This window comes from Staurois parvus, unplaced genomic scaffold, assembly GCF_062004578.1.
Source record: "Staurois parvus isolate SC_StPar_1 unplaced genomic scaffold, SC_StPar_1.0 ptg000530l, whole genome shotgun sequence".
Lineage (NCBI taxonomy): Eukaryota > Metazoa > Chordata > Amphibia > Anura > Ranidae > Staurois > Staurois parvus.
Window position 1 is genome coordinate 7,400,116 of NW_028318326.1, and position 22,531 is coordinate 7,422,646.

At 41.8% G+C, this 22,531-nt stretch overlaps 1 protein-coding gene across 2 annotated transcripts in view; it reads left to right on the forward strand.

Moving 5' to 3' along the window:
• GPR155 (G protein-coupled receptor 155) overlaps positions 1 to 22,531 on the forward strand; it is a 73,623-nt gene that overhangs the window by 23,484 nt on the left and 27,608 nt on the right. For both annotated transcript variants that reach the window (XM_089690478.1, XM_089690479.1), the window contains exons 3-7: positions 762 to 1,161; positions 15,414 to 15,579; positions 17,742 to 17,897; positions 18,800 to 18,883; positions 21,191 to 21,311. In XM_089690478.1, coding sequence (XP_089546604.1) covers positions 762 to 1,161; positions 15,414 to 15,579; positions 17,742 to 17,897; positions 18,800 to 18,883; positions 21,191 to 21,311 — 927 coding nt within the window. The remainder of the gene's footprint in view (positions 1 to 761; positions 1,162 to 15,413; positions 15,580 to 17,741; positions 17,898 to 18,799; positions 18,884 to 21,190; positions 21,312 to 22,531) is intronic.

Here is a 22,531-nt window from a genome sequence, read left to right on the forward strand (position 1 = left end):
GTGCATCTGTGACTATAGACATTAAACAATTTACATATGCCTAACAAATGGTAAAAAGCACTTTAAGAGTTCTGTCTGACCTCTCTTGGTTTTTAACAGCTAAGACATGTGGTGCTTGTTTTCAGTAGGGGGCTAGTAGGCTGTCAAGATTGTACTGTCATAGAAAAACTCCCTGCCTGTTTTGTGAACATTGAAAATAAATTTATCTCCAAAGATTATACATACAGAGATAAATGAGGACACACGTTCACTTCAGCAAAGACCATAGAAAGCTACAATAAAAATAAGCTAAAAATATTTTTTGATAATTTGTAAGCCTATAATGAAAAATCTGAGCAAGGTATTTGTAAAAACAGGATAAAAATTAAGTAGTCAAATTAGTCATAGAGTAATTTGTCAAATGTAGCCACATACTGACTCTAAATAATGCTAAATTGAATCTGGACATCTATGCATTTATAAGGTTTAGTTCTAAGCTGGGTGATTATGTGCCCAAATTCTGTATGTTGCTCTTACTTACTGGCATTGGCTGCCCTTGCTTGTTCATGTTTCAAATAGCAGTTTTTTATATTAAGTAGCAGAGACCCTCAGGAGTTCAATTAACCACAGAACTATAAAATCAGTATGAAACATTACACTCACTCCCTGTTCAGACTAATACTGCTATTCCTGCACTGTCTGTGATCACTAATGACTAACTAGACCTTTTTCCCAGATTTTTGCTAATCTGTAATTAATCTACTTGTTTAATTTTATTCTAGTTGAGGCCTTGTACCAAACAACATATCCTAAATACCTCCAATATATATACCTAGTGGCCCCTGTGTCCCTCATGATGCTGAACCCATTGGGCTTTGTTTTCTGCGAGATCCAGAATTGGCGAGAGAATCCCGGGAACTCCCAAGGCAGAATGAAGATTTTAGGACTTGCACTTCTTCGTGTCTTCCAGAACCCCATTGTCTTCATGGTATTTATAGGGATTGCCTTTAATTTTGCACTTGGACAGAAGATTCCTGTTTACTTGGAGAATTTTTTGGATGGTCTAGCTAGTTCTTTCTCGGGATCAGCTTTATTTTATCTAGGTCTTACAATGGTTGGACAGACTAGCAAGCTTAAGAAATCTTCTTTCGTTGCATTGCTTCTACTTATCACCGCAAAGCTGTGAGTATGATTCATAGTCCTTAAGTTTTAGCTTGCCAATTTTGCTTTCATTTGATTGTAAAATATCTCCTCTATTTGACTAGGCAGTTTGCAGAGCAATTAGTCCTATTTGCCCTTTAACATGTACTGCCAAGGTAGACTCAGCACATTTCCTCTTCTGTATAATTTAGGCAGTTTGTTTTTTTCTGTTATAAAAGTGCTATGGTCCATAGTCTGTATGACAGCTAAGAACACTGAAAGTGTTACTAAACCCACAACAGTAAAATCAGTCTGTATTAGCAGTAAAGCATGCTTGTTATACTCACTGTGGAACCTAAGAGGTTAATCCTCTGCATTGTTTAAAAGATGTTTGATCCTGTCTTTTCTGCTCCTCGTCTTCTTGCACAGTCCCCAGTCCATTTGCTGATAGAACAGAGTCCTGGGGCAAGCTGCACATGCTCAGTTTGGTGTGTATTGCTAGAGAGTTTTTTTTTTTTTTCTTGGGAGAGTGCATTTGATCAGCACTGTCTAGACAGAGGGTCAGGGGTTCTGCACCCTCATAGGACAGTCAGGGAAGAATGAAAACTCCTATTACAAGCTTTAACCAGTGCTCTGCTGGACACTAATGGAAGTCACAAGACTGCTCTAACTGCTATTGAGAAGTTTTTTTAGCAGTTTGTTTACTAAAATAATTGCATTTCCATATAATAAAGCGAGCACTTCAGAATATAGTATCAAAAAGCAGCTTGCATAAGATTGACCCCTAAAATCCTAAACATAAATAATATAAAAGATGCAGCGCTCTTAATATATAATATAGTGAAATAGTGACATATAATACGCAATCTTATGCGTTAATGGGTGAACATATAAGTGATGTCTTTAATGAAGACAGTATTAAATAAAATGACATCATCTCATAATGACATATCAAACAGCAACAAACTGAATATGTATAAAAGTCCTTGAAATATTAAATCAAGATGCGCCGATTTTCCCGCACATTTGTGCACATGACTTCAGTGATATGAAGAAAAAGGTGTGCTTGCACTCACCAGACATATGAGGGCAATAGTAGTCATCTGGGACCCAGTAGGTAAAAGGCACTCCAATGGTACTGGTTACAACTTGGGGAAGACCTCTAGACCTCTTGGTGGACCCTCTTAGTGGACAGGGACTGCTCGCTGTAGTTAGTACTCGGTATACGATGGACTCAGCAGAAACACCACCTTTCTGTAGCTCAAAATAAAGCCACCAAGACAAAGGGCTCTTGGTCCTCATTAGCAGTCATGGTGTAAGCAGAGCGGCTACTATTTCCATATAACAGCGCTGATCCCGCCTAGCTCATGGGTGACAGCTCACGGACGTCTACCATACACATGTGTGGTTAGAATGGGAGGATGTCATATGACGTCCTCCCAGAACGAGAGAACCACCTTACGCCTGTCATTGTACAATATGGCGGGTGGGAGGTGGTTAAAGAGGCACGAAGAAACGGGCAACGTTGAGGACCGTAGATGCAGTAGTTGGCCATGGAAACCTAATGCAGCAGATGAAAGACACATCATGCTTACTTCCCTTTTGACACTGAAAGATGTCCAGCAGTGCCATAATCGCAGGTCTGGGGGAAATCGGGGGGACCCAGGTAAACCCACTGTCTGAAGAAGTCTGTCTAGAAGTGGTCTTCATGGAAGAATTGCGTCCAAAAGTCTTACAGTACCTACGACGTGGAAACAAGGCTAAGTGTCTCAACTATGCATGAAAACATAGGAAGTGGGGTGCAGAAAAATTACAGCAGGTACTAGACTGATGAGTCAAAATGTTAAATATTTGGCTGTAGCAAGAGGCAGCTTTTTTGCCGAAGGGCTGGAGTGTCTGCAGGCAACAGTGAAGCATGTTGGAGGTTCCTTGCAATTTTGGGGCTACCTTTCTGTAAATTTGGAGACTTGGTCAGGATCAATGGTGTCCTCAATGATGAGAAATACAGACACTTATCCATCATGCCATACCATCAGGTAGGTATGTGAATGGCCCCAAATGTATTCTGCAGCAGGACAAAGGCCACAAACATACAGCCAATGTCATTAACCTCCCTGGCGGTATGATTATTTCAGATTTTTGGTGCTGAAAGCGGTACCATTTTTTTGCATGGAAATATGTATTTTTTTTTATTGTAGGCTGTAATTTTTAGGAAAAACTCACTGAAATCTGTCCGAACAAGAGTCTAGTAAACATCCCGGGTATGATAAAATTTGAAACACAAAATCATAAATTATAATTTAATAAATAATCATAAAAATAATATAAAAATAATAAAAATTTAATTCAATAATATAATCAAACCAAAAACACTGAAATGTGAAATAGAGCGCCAAGTTCGCACATTGCTGAGCTCAGACGCAAAATCGTTTTCAGTTTCTGATGACGAATTTCCCCCACAAATCATTATCACTCAATTCTGTAAGTGGTTCTGATTTACTATCGCTGTTCTCTAGCTGATCTAAACCGCTTTTGACCTAAAGGGACACTTTTTGGACGCCATGGACATTTCTCAGTTTCCAGGCAGAAAGAACAGACAAAATGCAGGCAGGGCGCAGGACAAAGCACTAGGGACAATATGTATGTGAAATAGGTTGAAACAGCAATGTTTTACTGTGTAAAATGAAAAAAAAAAAATGACATTTTTAAAATTTTTAAATTTCCCGGCGGCGGCGGTGCCCGTACGTCCCGACGTCACAGGGACAGGACACAGAAGCCGGATGCCGGCATCGGCCGGAGGAGATGGCCGGGGACGCTGCAGGGGACACATCGTGGGAGCGCAGGGTAAGGTAAGTGAAGAACACATGCCGGAGCAGCGCCGCATGGTATTCCCGAGTGTAGCTCGGGGTTACCGCTTTTGGTACTGAAATGTTACCCCGAGCTACACTCGGGAATACCGCCAGGGAGGTTAAGAACTATCTTCAGCGTAAATAAGAGCAAGGAGTCCTGGAAGTGATGGTTTGAAGATCTGTGGTTAGTTCACCAAGATGTTTGGAACAACCTACCTGCCGAGTTTCTTCAAAAACTGAAAGACTGTGTGCAAGTGTACCTAGAAGAATTGATGCAGCTTTGAAGGTAAAGGGTAGTCGCACCAATTTTTTTTTTTTTTTTTTGGATTTCTCTTCTGTTCATTTACTTTCAATTTTGTTAATTGATAAAAATAAACTAAACACTTCTATTTCTGAAAGCATTCATACTTTATAGCATTTTTTCACAACTACCTAAAACTCTTGCACAGTACTATATATCACAGTATGGTGTGACACAATCCATCAAATTGCACAGTGCTGCAGTCAGAATTTAATGAAATGTCACTTAAGAAAAAGGTAATGGTGATTGGTGAAAGTATACACTGTAGGCTAAAGACTGTGTTGCTCTAATGAATTCTTCATAGGAATATGTGGAAGATGCAGGCCAGAGAGGAAGCATAGGAAGTGCAGCTCAGACCTCTACAAGCCAAGGGGCGGCGTTCAGCCATAGAAAGTAATGGCCATATCTGCCTGTATAAGGTGGCAATTTCTCTCTATAGATGGGCCCAGCACATATACACTGGCTGGTACAGGACCGTATGAAGGAGGCCCAGCTGGGCCTCGGATATAGTCTAGGGTTATTAAACTATAATTTTTGTTAACTTAAAAACAAAACTGTGCTTTGTGCCACGTATGCTGTCTTTACCTTTTTGCTGCTCCGTTTTTAGCCACATTGAAAACTAATGCCAGTATTTCCAGGTATAGAGGAGCATGTTACTACCCTCCCTTTCACGATGAATTGGTACTATGAATAGCACACACAATGCATACAATCCCAGTTTAGTGCCCTTATGCCCGCAAAACTCAGGGTACATGTGCTGACCTGGACCCTGTCTTACCCAGCATTCTGTTGACATGTCAGTATGATGAGCAGCCTAACAGATAGGTACGTTACATGGAACAGGGTCAAAATGTATTACTTGACTCCTACGTTTATGGGATGCAGGGGCATTATGCAGAACCTGATTTGTCATACAGTCACCTGGAGTGCCTTTTACACATAGCAGGCAGAAATTACAGAAAAATTGCTGTTGGTTTGCATTAAGGGTTAAATAAGGGTGATTGGCCCAAAGCATACCTGTGACTATGCTAATGCTCCTGTTGGCACTGGTGTTGGATAGGGCAGATTTTAGACAACATGCAGATGGTTGGATAGAATTAAATATTAATATAAGAAAAATCTGAGGCTGTTCCAGGTTAGTCTTTGCTCACCAGGTAGCCGGGTGCTAGTCCAGCTCATTACAGACTAAAGTTTCAAAAGATGAAATGACTGCACACTAGTAGTAATATCTGATATATTTACCAGTTGATACAACTAACAGCTCAATAAAGCATTGGAACAACACAGATGTGAATCCTCTCCCCCCTTGATAGAGGGATGCATTATATGCAGCTGTGGATTTCTCAGACTATAGCTATACAGTACATAGCAATGAAAAATTAACAAAATATAAACACATAATAGCACAACTATACATGATACTGCCAGGGGGGCTTGTCAAAGATGGCAGCTGGAGCAGGCGCTTGAGAAGGGAGCTCTGCGGCATGTGTCTTATTATCCGCATTTGTACAAGGATTACTGACCTCTCCTCCTCGTTGACCTGCACCCCCACTCGTAGACACTGGCTATGGGCAAGCTGTCTGCCAGGTACAAGCGTCCTCCGCTCCTCGTAGTGAAGAAGTCTGGGCCGACATCACAAGATCCAATATGCCAGACAATCCAGCGGCTCTGGACCAGCAAAACTTCACGGCCCTCATGGAAGCCATTACGCATGCTAGACTACTCTCACGGCCAAAATGGACCACCTTCAGACAGATATTGGTCTAATTCACCGCGGCATGGATAAGTTCTGAGACCAGCTTGAGGAGGCTGAACACCGCATCGGCGAGTCGTTTCTGGCAATATTTCCTCAGGTTACTATGGCTCCACTTATTATAGTCTCTTGGAATGTCCGAGGACTTAATGCCAAACTTAAACGATCCCTGGTTTTTAACTATCTCAAAAAGTACAATTCTCATATCTGTATTCTACAAGAAACCCATCTGATGGGTAGTAAGGTCCTTTTGCTTAAGAGAAACATGGGTAGGTAACTACTACTATACCACATATTCCGCCTATGCTAGAGGGGTTCGTATATTGGTCTGCAAGTCCCTGCGGTTTTTCTTACTCCATCCAGATCAAAACCCAGAGAGCAATTATGTTCTCTTGCATGCAAATATTGACTCTCTCGATATGGTGATCTTGGGTGTTTATTTTCCCCCGCCAGTACATCCTTTCCACTTCCACAAATTAGCTCCACTACTTGCGTTCTTTCCTATGGCGAGGCTAGTGTTGGCAGGTGACTTCAATATGCCACCTTGCCTAAGTGTAGACAAACTAAACCCTGTCAATTCTAACAATAGTGCTTTGTCCAAATGGGCAGCTTTGTATGGATTTTGGGATGCCTGGAGATGTAAGCACCCTGTCACGTACCTGATCGGAGACTGAATTGACGAGGTCGGCCTTACTTGTGTCACTAGCCCTGACCCCGCTGAGGTTGGAACAGAGGGAGTCTAGGGACTAGGGGGACAAGAGCGCCAGTGGTGGTTGTTTGCGGCTCTTGCAGATGATGACTTTGGTAGGCAGAGTATCCTCTGATTTGGTTACCGGAATAGCAGGCAGAGCAGGTTCTGGGCAATACCCGATGTGCAGCAGGGCAATGTAGGTAGCCAGGACACTGGACAGGTGCAGGGTCATAGAGTAGCCAGGGTCATCAACCGTCGGGCAGCGAGGTACAAAATCAGCAGGAGAAGCCAGAGTCAAGAACAGAGCCGGAGTCAGGAACCAGGAGCAGGAGAGTAGTCTGAGTCGGGTCAGGAGCAAGCCGGGTCAGCAACAAGGAAACGTTCAGAAGCAAGCAGGACACGGGGGAGCTGAAGACCAGTCAGCACTGAATCAGCACCGAGGTGGTCTTTAAATGGCCCGCCCAGTGCTGACAGGCGCGCCTGGGTCCTAGTGCCTGCCCGATGCCGTCATTGTTGACAGGTGCGCCTGGGTCCTAGTGCCCGCCTGCCTGTATGCCTTGTCGGGACCCTGCGCATGCTCAGATTCATGCGCTGCGGCGATCTTCTCTTAGCCGGAAATCCCTTACACACACCTCTGACAAATGTTTTGCTTGTGTTTCTTCTACTTATAACTGTCTCGTATTGACTTGATATTCGTCTCTGCTGATCTGTTGCGCAAGATACTGGAGGTTTCTATACTACCTAGGAGCATATCTGATCATGCACCTATGTTTCTTAGACAAAAAACTCACTGTGCCCTTATGGATAGTGTGTATCTCGCTTCTGGATACATAACGACACTGTGGCTCCGCTGTTTGCTGTCTGCTGTCTTTAAATGGTTGTTCTAAATATATTTATGTGCTGCAATGGTTGATCTTAGAATAATTTTCATGTTCTGCAATGGTTAATCTTAAAATATTATTATGTGCTGCAATGGTTGATCTTAAAATGTTCTTATGTTCTGCAATGGTTGATCTTAAATGTTAAGATCAACCATTGCGGAATATAAGAATATTTTAAGAATGTCACCTGTACTACTGCATGTATTGATGGGTGCAATTTGTATACTGTACCTGATCTTAATCTCAATCCTATATTGACTTTCATTTATAATAATATTATTATAATTTTCATTTTGTATTTTTCAATCTCAATTGTAATTGTTACATTCAAGTATGTTTACCCTGACACCAATACCCCTCCCCCTTGTTATGACACATCCAGCCCATATGGGAGTGTCTATACAAATGTCTTAAATGTTTTATATATATATATATATATATATATATATATATATATATATATATATATATGGGCAATCTCTATCTTGTTGGCTCTGAGAAAGAAGGGATCTTCCTTCCAAATGTGTCTGCCTTTTACGAGAGTCTCTCTGCCAGTGGGATTTGCATGCTACTTGATCTCCTGTGATACATCCTTGGACACTATACGCTTTTTATTTTGCTATGTTTGTGAGTACATATCTTATTTTAATAAAATCATCTTATTACCAAGGTAATAAGAGAAGAGGTGGGAGACCGGGAGAGGGTGAAGTTAATAAGGTGCTGATCAGAGAGCGGGAGAGGGTTGTTGGAGAGGTTGCATGAAGTGCATAAATAGAATACAAGGTCAAAGGTGTTGCCATTGAGTGAGTAGAAGCCTGTATCCAAATACTTCAGGCCAAAAGAGGAGGCTAGATAAAAAAGTTTAGAAGTAGCAGGAGTATTAGCATTAACAGGGATGTTGAAGTCACCGAGAATGATTGTGGGGATTTCAGAAGAGAGAGAGAGAAGGGTAGCCAGGCAGAGAAGTCATCAAGGAAGATAGATACTGAGACCAGGTTAGTGATGTAACTAGGAGCTGAGTTGTGGATGGCTTTAAAAGTTGTAAGTATCTTGAATTTTATTTGTTGGGTGAGCGGGAGCCAGTGGAGGGATTGGCAAAGAGGGAAGGCAGACACTGAACTGTTCGTAAGGTGGATGAGTCTGGCAGTAGCGTTCATGATGGACTGGAGGGGGGATAGCCTATGCAAAGGCAAGCCAGTGAGGAGGGAGTTGCAGTAGTCAAGGTGGGAGACCAGGGAGTGAGGTTTGTGGTGTCATTGGTTAGGAAGGAGCATATCTTGGAGATGTTGCGGAGGTTGAAGTTGCAAGCTTTGGACAGAGATTGGATGTGGGGCCAAAGGATAGTTCAAAGTCTAGTATTACACCTAGCGCCCTGGCATGTGGGGACGGGTTGATGGTTGAGCCGTTGATTTTGACAGCGAAGTCAGTGGAAGGGGCACGTTGGGGAGAAAATATTATGAGCTCAGTTTTTCATAATTCATTTTCAGGAAGTGGTGTGACATCCAGGCAGGATGAGGAAACTGATGGAGTGAGCTGAGGGGTAGAGAGATAGATTTGGGTGTCATAAGCATAGAAATGGTATTGGAAGCCATGGGAGGCAATCGGCTGAGAGGAGGTGTAGATTGAGAATAGGAAGGGTCCCAGAACAGAACCTTGGGGAACCCCAACGGAGCAAGGAAGAGGAAGTAGAATTGTAAGCAACACTGAAGGTACGGTCCGATATGTAGGATGAGGACCAACAAAGGGCACAGTCACAGAGACCAAAGGAGTAGAGGTGTTTTTTGTTTTTTTTTTGTTTTGTTGACAGAAGTGGCTAGATCTGGGTAGGACAGGGGTGATATTTTGTCATAGAGGTGGTCAATAGCAGAGAAGAGAAGGGTTGAGGTGGCGAAGGCTTCTACGGTGTTTGGAGGGAGAAGAGGTGGGAGACCGGGAGAGGGTGAAGTTAATAAGGTGCTGATCAGAGAGCTGGAGAGGGTTGTTGGAGAGGTTGCATGAAGTGCATAAATAGAATACAAGGTCAAGGGTGTTGCCATTGAGTGAGTAGAAGCCTGTATCCAAATACTTCAGGCCAAAAGAGGAGGCTAGATAAAAAAGTTTAGAAGTAGCAGGAGTATTAGCATTAAAAGGGATGTTGAAGTCACCGAGAATGATTGTGGGGATTTCAGAAGAGAGAGAGAGAGAAGGGTAGCCAGGCAGAGAAGTCATCAAGGAAGATAGATACTGGTCCAGGGGGAAAGTAGATCACAGCAATTCTTAGAGAAACAGGAGAGAATAGATGTATACAATGTGCCTCAAAAGAGGAGAGTGTCAGAGAAGGGATGTGGGTGAAGTACCTGATAGGTGCTCTGTGGGGCCGGGAGCATTCCTGCTCCACCTCTTCCGTACACTGGATCTGGGAGAGTGAGTCCAGAGAAGGCCACCATGGGAGAGGGAAGCAGTGTCAGAATCATGAAGCCAGGTTTTGATAATGGCAAGAAGGTTAAAAGAATTTGTGATAAAGAGGTCATGGAGGGAGGTGAGTTTGTTACAGATAGAACAGGCCTTCCAAAGGGCACAGGAAAAGGGGAGTCTGGCTTTGGGGAAAAAGAGGAATGAAGACCAAGTGTTCAGGTAAGTATTGAGAAGGCTTTTTACCTCTTTAAGCTTATAACACATAAACAATTCTAATTTCTTGTATCTTTATTGAACACACCCATTAAACATTAACAGTGCTGGAGGAAAAAGTAAGTGAACCCATAGACTAATTACTTCACCGAAGGCTAATTGGAGTCAGTGGTTTGCATACCTGGAGTTAAATGAATGAAATGAGTTTGGAGTAGATCTATGATTAAGCACCATAGGGAGGGCTAAACATGTCGGAGGAGCATATCCAGGTGGAGTTCAGGCTGAAGCCATATTTTTACTTATCTATATAGTGGCTGTCTTCTGATCAGTTTCTGCTAGCCTGGATGAGTGAGTTTGAACGTCGGTACATGATCTGTGCTTTGGACTGCAGGGGGAAGTTTTGTAGTGCTTTGAGCAGCGCTCCAGGTTCTCTGTATTTGGCTACATCAATCAGCCAAAACATTATGACCAGTGACAGGTAAAGTGAATAATGTTGATTATCTCCTTAGAGTGGCATCTGAAGGGGGGTGAGGTATATTAGGCAGCAGGTGAATATATTGTCCTTGAAGTTAATGTGATGAAAGCACAAAGCAAAATTGGGCAAGCGTAAGGATTTGAGCGACTTTGACAGAGGTTAATTGGTAATAATTAGACGACTGGGTCACAGCAACTCCAAAGCTGCAGCTTTTTAGGGATGTTCCTGGTCTACAGTGTTCAGGAGCTACCAAAATGCGTCCAAGGAAGAAGACACAGTGAATCGTGACAGGGGCATGGGTTGCCAAGAGTCATTGATGTACATTGGGAGCTACAGCTGGCTTGTGTAGTCCAATCCAATAAAAGGGCTTCTGTAGTTCAAATTGTTAAAAAAAAGTTAATGCTGGTTCTAATAGGTGTCAGAATAAACAGAGCATTACAATCTTGATTTATTCAGTCTTGATGGTAGTAGGCTGGTCATATTCCCTGATGGTAGTGACCTCTTTTAGTAGGATAATGCCCCCTGCCAGACTGCAAAAATGGTTGAAGAATAGTTTAAAGTGATACTAAAGTGATCTTCTTTTCAGGTTCCCTGCTGGTGCTGCTTGCCTCTCCCTCCTGTTGGGTGACCCTGTAGCAAGCAGCTTGCTGTTGGGGCACCTGAGTAGGCACGCTCCGGTGCCGCTGCTCCATATGTCCATTCACACATGGAGCTTTGGCTCGGCCTCACCCACTCTCCTCATTGGCTCACTGGCTTTGATTGGCAGCAGCAGCCAATGGTTCCCGCTGCTGTCACAGCCAATGAGGAGATGGAGCCCTGGCATATCAAAGACTCCAGTGCACATCGTTGGATGGAGAGGGGGCTTAGGTGAGTATTGGGGGGTGCCGCTGCACAGAGAAGGTTTTTTACTTTCATGCATAGAATGCATGAAGGTAAAAAAACCTTCAGCCTTTACAACCACTTTATCTTTCAATATCTTTATTGAAAAATTGGTATACACAGAAATAGAAACATTGTCCACCTACATGGTGAGATGGGTTGTATAAACATATTCATAAAATATATAGGCATATGAAAAAACATTAGTCGATGATATTGTAAACAGGGAACACCATCCCCACAGGGAATGACCAGAGACTGTGGCCATAGGACAGGAGATGACCAGAGACTGGGGACACAGTACAGGAGATGACCAGAGACTGGGGACACAGTACAGGAGATGACCGGAGACTGCGGACACGGTACAGGAGATGACCGGAGACTGCGGACACGGTACAGGAGATGACCGGAGACTGCGGACACGGTACAGGAGATGACCGGAGACTGCGGACACGGTACAGGAGATGACCGGAGACTGCGGACACGGTACAGGAGATGACCGGAGACTGCGGACACGGTACAGGAGATGACCGGAGACTGCGGACACGGTACAGGGGATGACCGGAGACTGCGGACACGGTACAGGGGATGACCGGAGACTGCGGACACGGTACAGGGGATGACCAGAGACTGCGGACACGGTACAGGGGATGACCGGAGACTGCGGACACGGTACAGAAGACCAGAGACTGCAGACAGTAAAGGAGATTACCAGAGACTGCGGACCTTTGGGGAGGGAGGGGGAGCGGGTACCTGAATTTGACAGGTACCCGCTCCCATTTCCGTGAAGTTGTCCTTCCTCCTTCCCGCGGCGGCTTCTGTGACAGCCGGGTGCCCAATGCGCGAGAAGCGCCGCACTTTGCGAATGGCCCGGAGCCTTCTGGGACCTGCCATGTTTCCCAGAAGACACCGGACCATTCACAAAGCGCGGCGCTTCTCGCACATGCGCAGTGGGCACCCGGCTGTCACAGAAGCCGCCGCCAGAAGGCTGGACCGAGGAACAGGTAAGGTCCTGCAGGAGAGAAGAGCTAAGCGGCCGGCCTGATATTCTGACATGGTGGCGGCAGAAATACCGGACTGGCTGCTTTACATTCGCTCCATAAGACGCACTGACATTTTCCACCCTTTTTTGGGGGGAAAAAAGTGCGTCTTATGGAGCGAAAAATACGGTAATTCCTGTCACCGTATAGATGAAGTTAAACATTCGGATCCAAAATCTATTCACTACCGGACATTTCCACCAGATATGGAACATAGTGCCCTCTTGTCTGCAGTGTCGGAAGCAATTAGGTGATACTGATGGATACATTTTAGCAAGGCGTGTAGGAACCAGATACCAGCGAAGTAGTGTTTTGTAATTGGATTCAATAAGAGCAATATTAATCGAAATCTTTGATAGAGTATGGGCCACATTCCGCCAAGTGTCCTGGTCTAGTGAGCTATTCAAATCCCTTTCCCATTGAGTCATAGAAGATAATTTAGTGAGTGGATCAACAAGGGAAGCATAAATAATGGACAAACGGCCCTTAATCATCCCAGTTGCCCCACAGGAGACCTCTAAAAGAGTGTGCAAGGTTCTACGAGTAATTTGAGTTTACTAGTGATAAAAGATATAATTTGATGGTAGCAAAACAATTCCCTGGAAGGTATCTGATACTTTGTCAAAAAGCACTAGAGAGAACGAGGACGAAGTCCATCCCAGAAATCTCTTTACAACCACTTTAAAGTGTTTACTTGTCCTCCAAAATCTCAAGATCTCAATCTGTGCGATGTTCTAAAAAAAACAAATGCGATCCATGAAGGCCTCACATTACAACTTATTGACTTAAAGTATAACGAAGACAAGCCTATATTCTTTTTTGTTTTCAGTTTTGGGCAGAGTGGAGATGGATTAGACAGGTTTTTATTGCTGACTGTGCCCCTGTTAGAGAGATTTCACCCTTTGTATTTATCCTATTTACCATTATCACTGAAAGTGACAATAAAAGAAAATCCCACATTTTGGGTTGTCCCCAGAACCGGAATAGGGGGAAATTTTCCAGTGGGGATACTTGTTCTGGTGACCTTGGGATTTCCTCTTACTTCCTGTTTTGGTTATTGGACAGGAAGTGAAGGTAAATTTGCCCAATGGGACACAGATTGCAAAAAAAAAAATTGACCGGGGTTATAACCCGCCTTTTATCCAAAATGTAAAAACATTTTGCCTATAGTTCTACGTGAAAGGATCTGCTACTGATAGTTTGGTGCCAGATACCACAGTATATGTTCATACCTCAATTGGTCAGGGCTGTTTTGGTAGCAAAAGAGGGATCTGCTCAATATTAGGTGGGTGGTTGTAATGTTATTGCTGATTGGTGTATAATCAGAGTAGAAGGTCCCATTTGTAATCCGACATCAAGTTTGCCCAAAAGACAAATTAAATGATATTTTTGTGGTGAGAGCCAATTTACACATCACATTACACAACTCAGACTCTGCAGATTCAGATCTCTATATGATCTACCTGCTCCATGCTGGGAGGAGTTGTTCCACAGTGGAGAAGAAGCTCTGCCATTCTTTGCAGACACTGTTCAGACCCTATCCTGTATGTGGTGCAGTGCTCTGCAGATACTGCTTAGGTCTTATTCTGTACATTTACTGAAGACTCTACAGTAAATGTATGGTAAATTCTCACCAGAAAAAAAAACTGCACTAGTCCAGGGATCCCTGCTGTGTGCCAGCTGCCACTTGATGTAATGACTCTTGCTCTCATTACAGCTGCTCTCAGCATAGCCCTACCCTCCAGCCTCAGAATTTAGATAAAGCCTGAGGAGCATATCACTCCACCAGTCAATGACGGCTGGCACTTTTATCTTAGAAATCCTGGCTGCAGTGCCGAAAATGAAAAAAGTTCTGCTTACATGTCTGCTCTACCGCCACTTGGGGCAGCATGTGTCAGGGCACAGTGGGCCCACCTTCTTTTGGGGTCCCACGCACACTGCCCACATGGATGATATGCCACTGAGGTAGATAATTTGTGTCTGCAGTAATTCATTATGGTTGTTTTAAAATGTATTAGCTGTTGCATATTTTTGACTATGTAGCAGTATCCTGTTTAAATTCAAATTAATCCAAATGTCACTTTTTTTTTTTTTTATAGTTCTTCCTATGTGTTTTTGTTTTAGATCTTACAATTACTATACTTATGTATATATAGTGTTGGTCTGAGCCATCCATAGCTGAACCATATGCATTCCCCTACCAAGGTTTTGTTAAAGGTTGGCATGGAACTCAAATGATCATACTGAGAAAGCACCAGATGGTGTGAAACGCGTAGGAGTATTCACATTTGTATTCATATGCTGTATCGAGCTGTTGGTATTATTGACTGAAATAAAACATACTGCTAGTGTGTAGTCATGCCATCTTTTTGAAACTACAAAATTGGGACTTGTCTGGAGACAGACTTTAGGCTTCTTAGAGTGATATGATGCACGCGGTGTACATTTAATATCCATATTCATAAGGCACAACATTAATGTAACTAGGTTATGTGGCTGACAGTACTAATCACCTTGTGAGAAGCTTATCAATTTTTCCTTGAAACAGAAGTCTACTTTTTAAAAAAACAAAAAGCATCTTTTACCCTTTCTTTTTAGGAAATTATTTCAGGCTTTGTTGTCTGTCCATCTATTGTCACCCACAAATATACTGCCCTCTTCACCTCCTTTTAACCTGAGCACACTGCTTGCCCTTTTATCCAAGACTCTTTGGTAGGTTCCTGAAGTTGTAACTTGCTACATCATACGTAGTTAAATGCGCTTTAAATTGTTCTGCTTGATTGATCAGTCACTCACTTTGTTTTCTTGCTTGTTTCAGGCTTGTTCTGCCTCTTATCTGCAGGGAAATGGTGGAACTGTTGGACAAGAGTAATTCGGTGGTCAACCACACCAGTTTATCGAACTATGCATTTCTGTATGGAGTCTTCCCAGTGGCACCCGGTGTTGCTATATTTGCCCACCAGTTTAACTTGGAAGTAGAGATTGTGCGTATGAATAAAGATATCATTATAGAGCCTTATGATACTTTGCACATATTTTTAAGAATGTTTCTGGGGGTGTTTTAACTACTGATCCAGAATATTTGATGTTACTGTTTCTGAGAATCGTATTCCATCTGTTATGTTAATGACAATATACATTCCTTTCTTTCTAACTGTTAAAGCCGAACTCCAGGTTTACTTTCACTCTAAATAGTTAGTTTGGGACAAGCTGGCATATACTGACAATTTCCTTTACTAGTTGATGCAGCTGCTGTCAGCACTATATAAACTGTATGCAGCATCACCTACATACAGTATGCAGCTCTGTGTTTTAGCAGCAGCACAAGGACTTCCCATCTACTGCTAGCACATAATCAAATCAGGCTGAGTGCTTCTCAACCATTCACAGGAAGTATTTTTTATTTTTATTAGTGAATACAAGGATTGCTCTGATTGGTTAAGGTGGAGATCATGAAGTCATCTGCATGCCTAGCGATCTCGTCTATTCAGAGGAAGCTTGGAATACCGCACTTTCATACAAAGTAATAGGGCTGCTCACTGCGGTTCTGCAAGTCTTCAAGATAGCTTTATGGAAACAAGTAAATTAGAAACTCCACCTGTTGGTTTCCTCTGATGTGCTTCACTCCCTACTGGCATAAATGCATAGTCTAATTTTGAGATTCATGTGAAAGGAGGGGGGGAAGGGACATGAGTGTCTGATCTGACTCATTAAGTTGTGTGTGTAAATGTTCAGAGGTTGAGCTCTGTAAACACGTTTATACATCAAAGTACCAAAGGAGATATAGGAAAAGTGCAAAACAAAAACAAAAGGCCTAATCTGAAGTCTTCTATAAATGTCTATAAGATTTTTTTTTTTATCACCTAAAGGTTTGCGAATGTGTAGGTGATACAGGGTGCGTGCAGCTATAGTTAAGTATACATAGGGGCTGTTGTGCAAATTCTTTCTTTGTCACATTATAAGAATTTGTAGCTGAATTTTCACTGGAGACAGTCGGCACACCGAGACTCGGTTTATACCTGCTAAAGCTTTTAGTTCCATAACTAGTAAGGTTAAAAAAAGACTGTCCTTTCATTTTTAGGCTCTTGCTGTTTCTAGGACAATGGCATTTTCAGTGTTATAATCAAAATTTCTGTGACTTTTTTCTTTTGCCGCTTTGTTCTTGGTAGCTAAATGCAATATTTTGTTTAATGTATGTTTTCCTAAACAGTGTGAAGTCATTTTTTGACACAAAGTTAACATCAATCCAAAGAGCTGATCTCTACTTTTTTATGGAATAAAACTTTATTAGGTTTCAATAGGGAACATAGAGTAGTTACAACCATTAGGCCAATGGGAACGCTGTGCCAAGCCACAGCATAAGACAAAAGCAGCACATCAAAACAGGATTCTCATACTGTATATATTAAAGTAATTATAAACCCTCACCTTGTAAAACAACCCATTCAGGTTAAAATGGAAATGAAAAGTAAAACATTTGTGTATAGATAAAAAAACATAAATACCTTTTTCATAATTGATCACATTCCCTCAGTTCTGAGCTACATAAGGATCTTAGAGAGCTGGGGGAGTAGAAACAGCATAATACTGAGCTTCCCAGTGAAAACCTGTGTCGGGGGGGTGTCAGGACAAGTCTGATCATTGGAGAAGAGCAGACACTAAGCTGGAGAACACAGTGTGGTCAGTTCTCTAGCAGTGTAGTCAGTTTTTAATAGAAAAGCTGGCAGAAACACCAGGGATTTCACACAAAGGAAGCAATACATGGAGAACAGGATAATTTTTCATACAAGTATATGGTACAGCAGGCACATATCAGGAATATTAAATGTTGGGTTTATATATTCTTTAAGCACAAAGAAAGGTCCATACAGGAAGATCATAGAGGTTAGTCTCTGTCAGGGTGGGATGATAATGCAGGGGAATCATGTCATCTACTAAGATTTGAAGGATGGCGACTCAATCATCCTTCCAGGCTAGTAGGCTGTAAAAAGAGTGTCACCCACAGGAAAGGGGAAAAGAATCCCATGAAGGCGGAGAAGCCTAAGAGTTAAGTAAAAAAAAAAAAAAACAGCAGAAGATCAACAGATGAAAATAAAAGGCGTGGAGCAAGGCAACTAATCCCTACATTTTGTTTATTCTTTTTCAGATCACATCGGGTATGGTTATCAGTACCTTTGTATCAGCTCCAATTATGTATGTTTCAGCCTGGCTACTGACTATTCCTTCAATGGATCCTAAACGTTTAATGTCTTCTTTGCAAAATGTCAGCTTTGATATCGGCGTTGTCAGTTTGTTTGCCTTGGTGAGTTTACCATTGATGTTCAGTATGTAATAAATTTGTTGTGTTTTATTAAACATATCATGTTCACATAGCATGTCCTCTAATGATTGTTGCATTGTATTTTAAATGAAATGCTACTTTTGTAAGTTGACTGTTTTCTATCAAGTGATTAAATTTAATTGGAACTCTAGACAAACTACTAAGCTTACAGATGAAAATTTAAAGCATGTACAATGTTAACAGTCTTAGGATTTCTGTTCTGTTAAGCCAGTCATCTTATTTACATGCTTCTGTCACATTGCATAGCCAAGTGGCCAATACAACTATTTTCTGTTCCACTTTGTGTTTGCTACATCTGCCTCCACAGTGGATAATCATTTAGCAGACTAATGATGCTGATACAATGTAGGTTGGATAGGCAGGGGTCACCGGAAGCTTTACAGCTGAAATAGACAATAGTGATAGCACCTGTCTGTGTACACACACACACAATGGTACAGGTGTGTGAATCCTAGAACTGACTGACCTGAATTGTAAAACTTCAGCAGGTGAAATGTAAGTATGTAAATTTGTTTTACTTGTGTATTTTAGATTTTTTTTTTTTCTGGAGTTCTGCTTTAAAGTGCAGCTGCCATGCAGAAAATAGGTGGGATGCTGTTCCCTTCCTATACATACGGGTGCAAATATATATGCAAAGAAGGGAATCCTCTATTTAATTTAGTGTTTTGGCAGGGTATGTAATATGTGTTTGATACATCCAAATAATGATGGGTAAAACCCCAAAGTAGATAGGATCTTCATCTGAAGATGTGCAGTGGAATGGGAATGCACAGTGCTTCAAATGAGAGGGTGAATGGAGCAACTTCACAATTATATAATTTTATTCATTGATTCATTTTAATCATTTTTATATTTTTTTGCAGGTTTGGTCTCTTGCTGTTTTGTTATTGAGTAAAAAATATAAAAGACTTCCTCATTTACTGACTGCAAATCTGCTTCTGGCTCAAGTGAGTCTTTTATGGGCTTTTTTTTTTCCTTTATGTATGTTGTAATTATTCTCTTTGGAATATTTGGAAGGAGATCCAGATAGCACATTTTGGATAGTGCGACCTTTCAATGCAGAATGTATTAAACATTTTCCATACAGTTAGGCTACATGTACACTGGAACTTCCCTAGACATTAACTCTCCTGGTAGCAGAAAAACGCATGTAAACGTATCGCATTTAGCCACATTTAAAGCAATACTAAAGGTTAATTTTTTTTTTTTTTTTTGTAAAATAACACATGTCTATACTTACCTGCTCTGTGCAGTGATTTTGCACAGAGCAGCTTGGATCCTCCTCTTCTTGGTTCCCCCGCAGGCTCTCCTGGCTCCTCCTTTCTGTCAGGTGCCCCCACAGCAAGCAGCTTGCTATGGGGGCACTCGCTGCTCGGTGTCTATTCACACACGTAGCCGTGGTTTGGCCCTGCCCCCTCTCACTTCTCATTGGCTGACTGGGTGTGATTGACAGCAGTGGGAGCCAATGACTCTCGCTTGCTGTCTCAGCCAATGAGGAGGCAGAGACCTGGGACAGCCAAGGCTGTCATGCACATCGCTTGCTCTTGATGGGGCTCAGGTAAGTATTGAGGGGGCTGAGGGCACTGCTGCACTCAGAAGGTTTTTAAAGGTGAAAAAACTTGAGCCTTCACAAACATTTGGATGTTTATTCACTTCATTGGCTAGCGTACTTGCCGTTGAATTGAATAAACACCCAAATGCTGAATGCAGCTAGCACTTAGGAGTGTATTTACACATGTTTTTGCCACATTTGGCATTTTCTTGGCCAAAACGTTTCTCTCCTGAACGCAATCCTTTGTGTTCAAGAGAGGAGCGTTTAATTGCCGCTCAACTCTGCTGCTCCTAGAAACAGGTAAAAGCCTATGTGTGTTGAGTTCAGGGGCTTTGGCAAAAAAAAGTCAAAAGCTCCTAAACGCGCAGTGTGCATGAGGCCTCTAGTCTAAAGTTAAAAGTATTCGATCTGCTTCTTCTTAGGTAATGTTTGCACTGATTTTACTAAAGCTGATTTTCTGGGAAATTACCCATGTGTTAAAGTGCCTCCATTTTGCTTCTCCTTGGTTATAGCAACTAATCCAGGTATGTAGAATACCTGTTCCCCCACCACATGCTGTGGTTCCTCCCTGTGACTTATAGATCAGTACAGGACACACGGGTTGATGGGAAGAACAATGTGTAACAGGCGTTCAGTCTACCCAAATGTCAAGTGACTTCTATGGCCAGGGAGAAGCAAAGTGGTGTCTCTCCAAAACACCAGCTGCTGGAAAGGTAAGTCTAGAGCTTTGACAATTAAGGAACAGCAGCGTACTGATGCGGTCATTGCTGTGCTCTCTCTTTTGTGCTAGGCCAATAACACTGTGCAGAGACACACTGAGGAGGGCTTTATAGCTAATAAGGCACTAGTAGGAATGTTGTGCTGCCTGCTTTTACATAGGAACCTTGCTTTGAAATCTTTGAAAGGCTCACATTTAATTGTATTTGTTTTACATTTCTATCTGAAGCTTAGCTTGTTATAGTACTACTTTTGGTTTCCTGGAAGGGGCTAATAAACGTATACATCAACTTTATGGGCATGTCTGTTTCCTTTCTATTTCACATAATACCTTCATGGCCACATAGAGCTCTGCTCAGTCTTTTTAAGGGCTGCATCTCGCATGGTGATTTATGCCTCTTGGCAGACTTGTGTTGATGTAACCTTTTTAGTCAAGTGTATATATATATATTTTTTTTCCTCTAAAATGACTACAAGCCTCAGTGTGACACAGTGGAACATTCAGCAGTGCTTGTTAAATCTGTGCAATGCTGGCTGGTGCTACAAACACATTTCAGCCATTAATGTATACCTTATCATACTGAATCAAGGTGTGTTTTTATAAGGTGTAAATCTTCCAATGAGCATAAGCTTTTATGTGTGCTAATCCGATAAATAGTATAAAAGGCTGGGTGTATGGCCTAGTGCTATGTGATCTGTACCAAATGAACTTCTGCGGGTGGGTGCAAACTTTGAATTAACTCATCAACTTTGAAAAGGAGGAAACACTTTTTAAAGCATGTGGCTCTCCCTTATGCTTGACACAAAATCATATTTTGGTTTTATTACATTTTTTTTTCTTACTGGAGCCCTGGTGTCAGGATATATGGAAGTTTAGAATGGTGAGGGTAATCTCGCTGCTGGCTTCTGCGACAAAACTCAGTCCGCATTTCCTCTTGCTGCAACATTGCCTTATGGTTTTAATTGGTATTTCTTCTTTGTTCAGCTGATTGTCTGCATTGGAATGGTGTTATGGAACTTCATAATACATGAGAGAAATGTGGTGGGACAGATCCTAGTGTTTGTAATATTATACAGTGCCCTCTACAGTACATACTTGTGGACAGGTATTTTTTTATTACTTAATACATAGAATTCTGTGTGCGGCTCAAATTTTATTTCACATTTGTTAAAAGCATTGTACACTTTCAAATGTTTTTCTTTGTTTTAGCTAGGTATTTGTGTAGTTACTATTTTCCCTGTGTCGCTTGTTTGCCTTACCTTGTAATGATGGGTTTACATGTTGTGGCTGCAGTTTGTAGTGTCATAACTTCTATGTCTAAATATTCATTCACCTAGCTTGTCCCTATTTGCAAAAGGGATAGGCAACTTCTTGTTTCAGGTCACACAGTGTCCAATGAATGCTTTGCCATTTCCAATGTGTTTTACCACATTAGCACTCCCACATTTGTGATGCAAAACTGCATAGTAATCTCTCTTTTAAAGGATAACTTCACCTTTTAGGAAAATAATAATAATAAATGCACATATTTTTGCAGAAGCTTGGAAAGCCATGCACCCGTGATCAGTGAGTCAGGGTACAATGTCAGGCTTCTGCAAACAAGTCCTGCACCTTTTAGCCCAAACCTGCATACGGGCTGTTGGTTACAAAGTATATTATATTGGAAATTTAAGCAACCATTGTTGTGAAACATGTTGCGTGTGATACAAAGGATGGTGGATCCCCTGCACCTGGAGGATAGGAAACAGCTGGTGTAACACCTATTGTGTTATATATTTACATAGTCCTCATAGATGGTGTTATTATAGAGGATCCCACCATTTAGAGTGCTTAGGTTTTTTACGTAGTTTTTTTTTTTTTTTTTTTTTTTTTTTTTTTTTTAGTACTGTATTGTGTAAAGTGTTATGCTATTGTCATTATTAAAATGATTGTGTTTTTTATAATTTTTTGGTCTGGTATGTGCCTCCAAAGTCCATATTCCTAAATTTCCAATATAATGCACTGTAGTTCGGCCATGGCACTGGATATATACACTTGGCTGTACCCATGTTTCAACCCAATGGGTACTATACATTATACTGTCGGTTACAAAGCTGCAGGGCTTGTGAATGAACTACAAGGGCACACATCAGCACCCTCACAGTGTGAATTAAGGACGTGGACAGAGTCCCACATGGCTGCGCTGTTTTTTATTTGTGAGAGCAGATGCAGGGAGAAGATTCCAAGTCTGCTGTCATACTGAGGCAGAGATCAGGGGGAGAGGCTGCAGGAGCTGTAACATGTTACATGTTCCACCCTAAATTCAAGTGGAACATGTAACAAGTT